The following is a 9,322-nucleotide window of genomic DNA, read 5'->3' as shown; positions in this document are numbered from 1 at the left end:
ATCTAAGAAGCTTCATTTCACGGTGAGCTTTCGGTACATCCTTTCTTGAATGGACTTTTCATTTTTTTTCTTTTTATGGTTTGGTTGCTGAGAAAATGTAGAATCATCTGAAAATAACTGTATCTGTTAGTGCATCTTCAAGTAAATTTTTGAATCCTCTGAAAAATCCACGTAGAAACGAGGAAACTTCGAGATAATCTACTGTTATATCTTGCTGCAGTAAAAATGAATCGAAAATATGGGAGTGGATACTCTTGTTATTGAATAACCTCATAGAGTCATAGTTCCGATTTCCGAACTTGTATTTTTCTTTTCTCTCTCGGATTTTCTGTTTTTCGTTTTCCATAGCTTTCCGAGAAACCTAAAATTGGATTCCTATCGAGGAAAACAACGTAGATCTGTTTCAAAATTTCCAGCTAGCTTCGAAATCTTTCTCTCCTCCTTGATTTCCTGTAAATTTCTTCTGCTGCCAGGTTTTGTAAACAGCAGTTGCTGGAAAGTACTATTTGCGGTGTAGCATCATGTCAAGTATTACTGTTTGTGCTCGCTTCAGGCCTTTAACTTCAAAAGAGAAGCTAAATGGCGATGCTGATTCTGTCTGCATTCGGTGCATAGACTCCGAAACTTTCGTTTTCAAGGTTTTGATATGTTATATCAAACACCTTATTTTTATCATTCACTTTTATAGCTCTGAAATTAATCACTAAGAAACATGGAGAGTATTACAAATTACGATGGATTGCCTCATTAATTTGAATCAATTTTGATCAGGACGATAAGGATGAAGAATTAACGTTTAGCTTTGATAGAGTGTTCTACGAGGAATCCAAGCAAGATGATGTCTATCAATTCCTAGCTCTTCCCATAGTTAGAGGTACAAGTTCAGAAATCTCATTACAAATTTATGTCAGTGCAATGGTAAATTCAAATCTTCAGTAGTTTCAATTTTGTTTGCTTCCTTATAATCGAAACTACAACTTTATCTGATCAAATATCATCAACATTAACTTCGACTGGTGAAATTTGTTAGCCTCTTGTCTTGTTTAATGGAAATATATATATATGATCGTACATTTTTCAATAAAAATTTCTGAAACGTTTCTTAATCAGAGTTTGGGAAAATGACACTTGCTCTAATTATAGATCTACTCTTTACTTGATATCGTGCTTTGAATTTTATATGTATTCCCATCAACAAAACAGATTCTGTCAACGCAATTAATGGGACAATTATCACTTATGGCCAGGTGAGATATCATAACGCATCTCTATATACATGATGCCACCATATGTTGGTTTTTCTCCCAAGAAATTCATCTTTTGATGAACTACTACATGATCCCTAGCTGGCACGACACAGTGAACTGTTATAATGGTGTATTCATGTAGAATTTCATGCTGCCTAATCTGGAACTAAACAGAGGACACACTACGCAAAAACTAAGCATTCTCCTTTCTAAATGCTCATTGATTTATTCCGATGTTGTTGAACTTACAGTTCTAGATATGTTTTTCCCATTGAGAGGGGCAGCCACTATTTATTAGTTACATTCAAAAGAACGCATAAAGAGTCAAGGAAAGTTCATGAGTTTTTTCTTCCTGTGGTTCTAATGGATATTTCGTTTTTTGGTCAATACTTGCAGACTGGAGCTGGGAAGACATATAGTATGGAGGTGATGGTTATCGCGGTTTAGGTGTCTTAAAATGAACTTATAGAACCTAAAATGCAGCAATTATAAAATGATGATTTTCTGAAGCAGGGACCTGGTATACTTGAATGTGACGAACAGAAGAAAGGACTTCTTCCAAGGGTTGTAAAAGGACTATTTGATTCCTTAAGTCCTTCAGATGAAGAATTGACATTTTCAATCAAGTTGTCAATGGTATATCATGACATTTACAAATTAGCTACCCAATATGATTGATAATTGGTAATTAAGCGGTTATGATGAGTTGTTTTTCTAATTTTGACTGTAACTTGTTCAGGTTGAAATTTACATGGAAAAAATAAGGTAAGCACAGCTTTTTTTGGTCAACTCTACAAGTACTTAGGTGTATTCTTTTTAAGTCGGCAAATTTTTTTCTCAGATTTGATCATAAAATTAGTTCTGACGTGAAACGGGATCTAATTTAACAGTCAAACTATGTCTTCTTGTGTAGGGACCTTTTTGATTTATCAAAAGACAATATACAAATTAAGGAGAGTAAATCTCGAGGAATAATTTTACACGGCGTAACAGAGGTTAGATGTTTTTCTGGGAAACTTTATATCTCATTTCTCTCTAAGTCATTCATTTCGTTCTAAAGTTACATTGTTCTCCAAAATTTATGAAACTTAAATTCTAATAAGCTATTTGTGTCCAAATAAGATATATGCTCTGATATATAATTTGCTAAATTAGTCCTGTCTTCTACGAAGGCTCTGGTAAGAAAACAGGATATACTCCTCGACTTATAGAGAAAAGGAGACCTAGGAAAACCACACAACAAGCTATTAAAGAGATTTAAATATTGATGATTTAAATGCAGATATCATTTACGTTGGAACACTATGAAATTAGCTGATCCATTATCCATACAACCAACCCTACTAAGCGAGACAAGACTAGTTGGATATAATTTGCTAAATTCCGTTTGGAAACCTGAATCCTACATGTCCTCAGTAAAAGATTTGTCTACATAAGTTTTGAACAAGCATCAAGCAGATTGCGTAGGTGTGCGTACATGGTTTATTTTTTCTTCATGTAGTTGCATTTAAGCATAAGGCGACACAATGTATGAGTTGATTCATCAGATAGAATAGTTTGGAATTATTTTGTCTTCTTCTATGCAATATAAATATTTTCTTCCTAGTTTATACAAGATAATTAGTTTGAGAACAAATAAAAGCTTATTCTTACTCAATATTTCGGTTGATGTTGTATAGAACTTACAGACCCTTTTAATTTCTTCCTTCAGATCACTGTACTGGACCCAGCTGAAGCTTTGCAAAGCCTCTCCGTAAGAAACCAACAACATGTGCATCATTTTTTCTTTTCTAGATGCAGTTTATGTTTGCTTTTCTAATTCTGATCTGAAATATGTAGAGGGGGATAGCTAACCGAGCAGTAGGAGAGACCCGTATCCTGCTTTGACTCCTTTAGCTTTTATGCATTTTTTCTAATACATGATAGATTAGATGAAAGATATCTCTGTTAAGGGAAAATAGAGGTGGAGTCAGAAAAGGCACCCTAAACATATAACTTGCAGAAATGAACTTGGCCAGCAGCAGAAGTCATTGTGTTTATATATTCACAATCCAGCAAGAATTTTTGAGAGAGAAAAGGTATTGATTCTGCAGATATCATTGTGTTTTAGTGTTACTTACAAATCATTCTTAAACACTTAGACTGTGAACAGGATGAGGTCCGGAAAATTAATTCTTGTGGACTTGGCGGGGTCTGAGAAAGTGGAGAAAACAGGTGCTGAAGGAAGAGTTCTAGAAGAAGCTAAAACCATAAATAAATCGTTGTCTGCTCTTGGGAATGTAATAAATTCTCTTACATGTGGCTTGCAAGGAAAAACAAGCCATATCCCGTATCGTGATTCCAAGCTCACCCGAATGCTTCAGGATGCACTTGTTAGTTTCTTCATCACTATAATCTGTCAAATTATACCAATTATTCAGCAAATCAGTGTTCCTCATAAGGTATTTCTTACAAAGGGAGGAACCGCTAGGACTGCATTACTCTGTTGTTGCTCCCCTAGTGCTTCTAATGTATCAGAGTCTCTGTCCACTCTCCGTTTCGGAGCAAGGTATGTAATTCATGCATGCATAATTTGAAGACTGGTGTCCTGGCTATTTTTCTTTGATGATTTCTTAACTAAAATACAGAGTAAATTCATTAGATTAACTTAGGTAGTAAAAATAATTAAAAAATTCCCATGAGGCCATGAATGAATAGACTCTCGATTTTACTGAGATTAAATACAGTAAATGGTATAACATTTTGAGTTTATTTTTTTCTAGTGAATTACAATTAAAGGTTAATTTTCAAGTAAGGGAGAATACGGATCCGTTCTAACGATGATCCTTGATCCATTTTGGGATGTGGTGCTGGGTGGGAGCAGGGCGAAACACATAAAGTCCTCTCCTCGAGTTCATTGCATTGAAGAAAAGAGCAACACAGGCTCCACTGCTTCTTCTCCACCGGGTGATGAGTTTTCTTTAAGAATTATGAACGAGGTTAGAATATTTTCATGCAGTTTTATTTTGTTTATACGTCTTTGTTATTAGGATTGATAATAAGAATTCTATTGATACAGTTGGGGAAACGATTGAACATGGAAGATGTGAAGTTATTGGAGGAATTGTTCATTCAAGAGGGAATTCTTTATGATCTACAATCAGTTGAAGAAGATCAAGAAATAGAAAATCTTAATTTTCAGACTATATCCTTACTACAAGAAGCCTTGGAAAAGCTCACATCGGCCATTGATGAGGTAAGAGTACGATAAAAGATGCGCTACAATCTTTCTCCTTCTCAATTTTTGAAGTCTTAATGTGGACAAGTGTTTATTCAGTTATTCAACAGATCTTTTGTGATAGACAGTGGATGTGATAATAAGATAGCAGGTAGTAGAGCACCTTCAATCTCTAGTCTCAATTTGAATCCCATGCTGTCTGGTGGAGGTCGATGGTGATGATCCGAATAACAATAATAACACAATAGTAATAAATGATTGGCCTAAAGATACATATAGGACTCAATGATATATGTAATACGCAGGTTCTAATAATAAATAAAGAAAAGGACATTTTTAGCGAAAGTCAAGCCCTTATAAGTAATGAGAGATAATTACTTCTATGATACTAATATTTGGATAATATTAGTTCTACATCTAGAATTTAAGAAACATCAATAACTCTTGTGAAAAGGTTAAAAATGTTATCGCCTATTCCTTCATATTCTTGGAAGTGAGGTCATTTTCAACATTTTCACAAAAGTTATCGGTTATTTAATTCCTCGTAACATTTATCCAGTTATGAATAAATGATCGAAAATTTTTATTTTATTGTTTGCACATACAATTTTGCAGCTTAAAAGGGAGAACAGCATTCTCAAGGCAAAAGTTGATGCCTCTGTGGAGTTTTCCTTCTGCAAGGAAGATAAGAAAAGATTGATTCATAATATGATTTTTGGTGGGGTTATCTTTGTTTCTCTTTGGGGTCTTTTGGTGTGGGTTATTTGAGTGTTCTGTATATTTGGTTAGGATAGTCTGTAGTCGGTGATCTTTAGGTGCTGGCTGTGCGAGCTCTTGCCATATTCCATGGTGTGTTGCCTTTTGTTTTCTCTACTTAAGCATCCTTCTCTGTTGTTTCTAGTACTCATTAAAGAAACAAAAGTGATGGTGGGAATCCTGAGTTTCTTCTTAGGTCTTAGCTGACTGGGCCGCAGTTCTTCAATACCATGGAATACCTCTTCATCCAACATGCCTTGCCTGCTTCTTTTAACTAGTAGCTAGCAGCAATATTATTATTGTGGTCTATGACTATAAGGATGTCTTCATTTTAGCACAATCAATTTTATAGTTCAGCTTTTGTATAGCGCTGTTGCAGTATGGTATGACTATGATCTACCATACTGATACACCTATCCAAAAGGTGGGTAGGATTGGCATAATTTTAGGGCGATGTATACACATTGAGATGCAGGAGTTTATAATTATTGTTGGACTGCTGCGTTCTAATGGTAGTAATACAACGGGACGGATCTGTTATATCACAAGAAAAATATTTCACACTCTGCAATCTACACATATGTTATAACTTATAAGTAAACTTATTAGAAATCCTTATACCCAAATTGGGTTGGTTTAGTGGTTAGCTCATTAGTCTATTTAAACAAATGTCGAGGGACAAATTCTTAAATGAAATTTATTACTGCAGTGAATAGTGCTTGACAAATTTAAAGAGGATAACAATATATATACCACACATTCTAATCTAATCTTGTATAGAAACTAACGATACCAACACTATCACAATCATTCTACAACTAATCAGTACATAACCTACTTTTAATCATTCTAAAACAATAATAAACGCTGAATGGTACGTGGTAATACTAAGCACCCTAAAATGCTGGAGCAAGTACAATAGTAGAGTTTCTTTTGGGCTGGTACAAGTACAATAGTAAGGTTTGTTTTGTTTTGAGTCATAATAATAAGCTATGTTTGATGCTGCTATACGGCGCCCAATTCTACTTCTCAGAGCCCAATTTTTGTTTTTGGAGCCCAAATCCCAAATATTAATAGTCTATGTCCAATGATCTCAGAAGGCCCAAACAATTGCTGTTGGGCTTTGTGTTTCACTGATAATTGCAGTTCTCAGAGGCGGTGGTCGGTAGAGGAGGCCGGAAGGTGAAGGGGGAAAGCATGGCGACGGCGGCGGTGGAGGAGCAAGAGCTGGATCCATCGCTGCCGGCTTGCGTGAACCTGATTTCAGCGATTCTGGCGATGGAGCCTTCCGATTTGGTGATCTCACATGCCAGGTCCCTTCTTCCTTCCTTCAATACTATCATTCACTGTGTTACGTTACGTGAATTAAATGTTGAAGTTGAAATTGAAAATTTGCATTTCAGGGCGTGTGGTGGAGGCTCAATTACAGAGTCAGTTCAGAAGTTCATCTGGGACCATTGCCTTTCCACTCCTGTAATTTCTCCACTCTCGTTCATATTCGTATCATATCATGTTATTGCTTTGAAACGTGAATATTTAGCCAAATACAGGGTGATTTTTATGCTCCTTACTTGAAGATTTTTCTCAAGAAACTTATAAGTGAAGTTGAGTTTGATCATGGCTATGTTTTGGACTACTTGTACGAGCTCTATGCTCAGTACATGACATCTTTCAAGGTTTATTACACTCACAGAACCTTTTTAGTTGGATATGATTTGTTATAGGTTTGAGAATTTCCTTTCATTATCTTTTTTGATAGGATGACAGTTTTGGCAAAAGAGATACAAGAGTCTGCAAAAGAATTTCGTATATTTTTCCTGATGGTAAGTCATAATTAGGGTCATGTTTCTCCATTGATTCTTATATGATGTTATTTAATTCAGCTTATATTTGTTTGGCTACTGGTATCTATCTATAGGTTGTTCTGAACTACAAAGCAAGCAGCACTCAAGAGCGTTGGTGTTTACCTTACAGTGTTCTCTTAATATGCTTGAAGGTGATACAGGGTAAGCTCATACTTGTGGTAAAAGACCTTTGATATCAATTGCAACATTTCATGGATGGTCGTGGTCTGTTTATATAACTGCCATTAACTTTGTAAAGTTTGGTGCTGGTTTGGTTGTGCAGGTGTTCCATATGGCCATCAAGTCTGTTTCTATCCGAGTTAATACTTTCTCATCCAAAGTTGTTTTCTAATAAATCTTGCTTTGAGGTCAGTTATATTATATATATACTACGATTTTGTTGAATTTAGAAACAATTTTGATGTTTTCTGATCATGTATAGTCCGTTGCATTGTTGGAATTTTCACCTTCTGTTTATAAATTTTCATAATTTCATTTCTTTCCTTAAGATAGCTATATAGGCTTTCAAATGTTATCATTGTCTTGCACCAAGTCTTACTTCCTCAAAATTTGAAACAGATTGGCTCAGGAGTTGGCTTAGTTGGATTATGTCTTGCACATGTGAAAGCTTCCAAGGTATACCAAAAACCAATCTTTAATTGATGACTCATCCATGAATACTGAATACAAATGCTTGCATTTTTGCTTTTCGAACAATGTTTTCTTTCATTCTTAACAGAGTTTAATTTTAACAAGCAATATGTGATAATTTTTACATTGGTAATCTTAGGTTGTGATTTACCAGTCAAATTTAGTCAACATAAGACATGTTTTTGGTCAACAGGTGATATTAAGTGACGGGGACTTATCAACTCTAGCTAACATGAAGTTTAATTTGGAGTTGAACCACCTCAATATCGAAACTGACATGCCACAAGGAAGTGAAAATCCAATCATGGTAAGTCTGAATCTGCATGGACTCTTTCGGATTCTGATTTTATACATATATATGCAATCCTGACACCATTCATCTCTCAGTATTCTATAGACCATTAATATGTGCTTCAACTTATTACCTTATCTCCTTATTCATGTTTTTAGTGGCTTCAAGTGTGTAGTTCCAAATTAAGACCATGAATATGAGATTAGTCTTTAAATCATCTTTCAAAATTTTGTTGTTCTTCTGTCACAGTTAGTGTGCTTTAATAAAAGTTAGTTCACACTGTCTGGTGTAGACGGATCTGCACTCTTTAATGGGGTGTGCGTTTACTTATATAGATAAGGTAAATGATAATCTTTATTATGTGTCAAGCTTCGGTGGTTGAATGATCTTCATTGATTCATGAATCTCAGGTAAAATGTATGCATCTGCCATGGGAATCTACATCAGAGAGTCAACTCCAGGATATTGTGCCAGATGTTGTGTGAGAGTTGAACTTTAAATTTTTATTTACCCTCATGAAATGAAGTTTATTTCCTATACTACAACTACACCTTATAATTTCGTTATACTTAAGCAATTCTTATTATGATATTATTTCAGCTTGGGTGCAGATGTGATATATGATCCTGTTTGCCTTCCACATCTTGTTCGAGTACTAGCCATTCTTCTGAATAGAACGAAATCAGATTCTTGCAAACCTGAAAATGGAGATGCTTGTGATGAATCCGTTGGTAGATGCAAAGTAGTCTATAATGGGCGTGCGGATGGCAAGTCAAAGGAAGCACCAGTGGCCTATATTGCATATGTTATCCGGAATATTGAGACATTCGATTACTTTCTTTCGCTGGCGAAGCAGGCTAACCTTGATATTATGGACCTATCAGATTCGCTGAAACCTCTAAATCTCCTCCGGTACATGCAGTCATACAATCAAACTCATGTAAAACTGTTGTCTATCACTTGCAGCAACAGAGTCATGGGAGCATAAGGTGATCTTCACGTGTAATTTTTTCCCCCTGGTGCTTGGAAGATCATAATACAAGCTGAAGAGATGGGGGCATATAAATATAAGCTTAGGTGTAATATTTAGTCAGATGATTTCTAAGGAAATGAATTAATGGTTTTTTATTTTTGTTTTCTCTTCGTGTTTTTGTATGTGTGAGATAGATATGAATCTAGACTCTATATTGTAGGCTGGTCCCTTCGCTCTTATTATTTCTATTGTAAATTATGTTTTTATTTTTCACAATATTTCCGAGTCCGGCAGGTTAATGACTCTATTTAAAAGTCTGTCATTGGCAAATGATTGTTGCAA

At 35.3% G+C, this 9,322-nt stretch overlaps 2 protein-coding genes across 4 annotated transcripts; both read left to right on the top strand.

Moving 5' to 3' along the window:
- On the top strand, window positions 1-5,232 carry LOC107648008 (ATP binding microtubule motor family protein). The gene is made up of 16 exons (XM_016352040.3): window positions 1-33; window positions 474-638; window positions 772-874; window positions 1,204-1,247; window positions 1,644-1,673; window positions 1,761-1,883; window positions 1,987-2,012; window positions 2,161-2,242; window positions 2,959-3,000; window positions 3,087-3,120; window positions 3,250-3,325; window positions 3,400-3,619; window positions 3,704-3,795; window positions 4,111-4,225; window positions 4,306-4,482; window positions 5,080-5,232. Exons 2-16 carry the CDS (start codon window positions 522-524, stop codon window positions 5,230-5,232), a joined length of 1,434 nt encoding a protein of 477 aa, XP_016207526.1. The 5' UTR covers window positions 1-33; window positions 474-521.
- Window positions 5,233-5,652: 420 nt separating this feature from the next.
- Window positions 5,653-9,322, top strand: LOC107645874 (S-adenosyl-L-methionine-dependent methyltransferases superfamily protein). Of its 3 annotated transcripts, none has more exons than XM_016350003.3 (10): window positions 5,653-6,533; window positions 6,624-6,693; window positions 6,771-6,896; window positions 6,980-7,043; window positions 7,139-7,226; window positions 7,348-7,432; window positions 7,644-7,700; window positions 7,909-8,022; window positions 8,418-8,488; window positions 8,608-9,322. In XM_016350003.3, exons 1-10 carry the CDS (start codon window positions 6,418-6,420, stop codon window positions 8,993-8,995), a joined length of 1,179 nt encoding a protein of 392 aa, XP_016205489.1. In that variant the 5' UTR covers window positions 5,653-6,417; the 3' UTR covers window positions 8,996-9,322. The 3 variants fall into 3 exon arrangements, with proteins under 3 accessions (XP_016205489.1, XP_016205491.1, XP_016205490.1); XM_016350004.3 differs by having other exon boundaries at window positions 6,320-6,533; window positions 6,798-6,896; XM_016350005.3 differs by lacking the exon at window positions 6,771-6,896 and having other exon boundaries at window positions 6,319-6,533.

The sequence above is a fragment of the Arachis ipaensis genome, chromosome B6 (genome assembly GCF_059453495.1).
Source record: "Arachis ipaensis isolate K30076 ecotype BB chromosome B6, ASM5945349v1, whole genome shotgun sequence".
Lineage (NCBI taxonomy): Eukaryota > Viridiplantae > Streptophyta > Magnoliopsida > Fabales > Fabaceae > Arachis > Arachis ipaensis.
The sequence above is the reverse complement of the archived record's forward strand: the minus strand, read 5'-3'. Positions and strand labels throughout refer to the sequence as shown.

Excerpts from the sequence above, each read along its gene's own strand:
- LOC107645874 (XM_016350003.3), top strand. The coding sequence starts at position 6,418 with ATGGCGACGGCGGCGGTGGAGGAGCAAGAGCTGGATCCATCGCTGCCG. Across the intron at positions 6,534-6,623 it reads TTGGTGATCTCACATGCCAG|GGCGTGTGGTGGAGGCTCAA; the intron begins GTCCCTTCTTCC and ends TTTGCATTTCAG. Across the intron at positions 6,897-6,979 it reads AGTACATGACATCTTTCAAG|GATGACAGTTTTGGCAAAAG; the intron begins GTTTATTACACT and ends CTTTTTTGATAG.
- LOC107648008 (XM_016352040.3), top strand. The coding sequence starts at position 522 with ATGTCAAGTATTACTGTTTGTGCTCGCTTCAGGCCTTTAACTTCAAAA. Across the intron at positions 3,121-3,249 it reads CCGAGCAGTAGGAGAGACCC|AAATGAACTTGGCCAGCAGC; the intron begins GTATCCTGCTTT and ends TATAACTTGCAG. Across the intron at positions 3,620-3,703 it reads GAATGCTTCAGGATGCACTT|GGAGGAACCGCTAGGACTGC; the intron begins GTTAGTTTCTTC and ends TTTCTTACAAAG.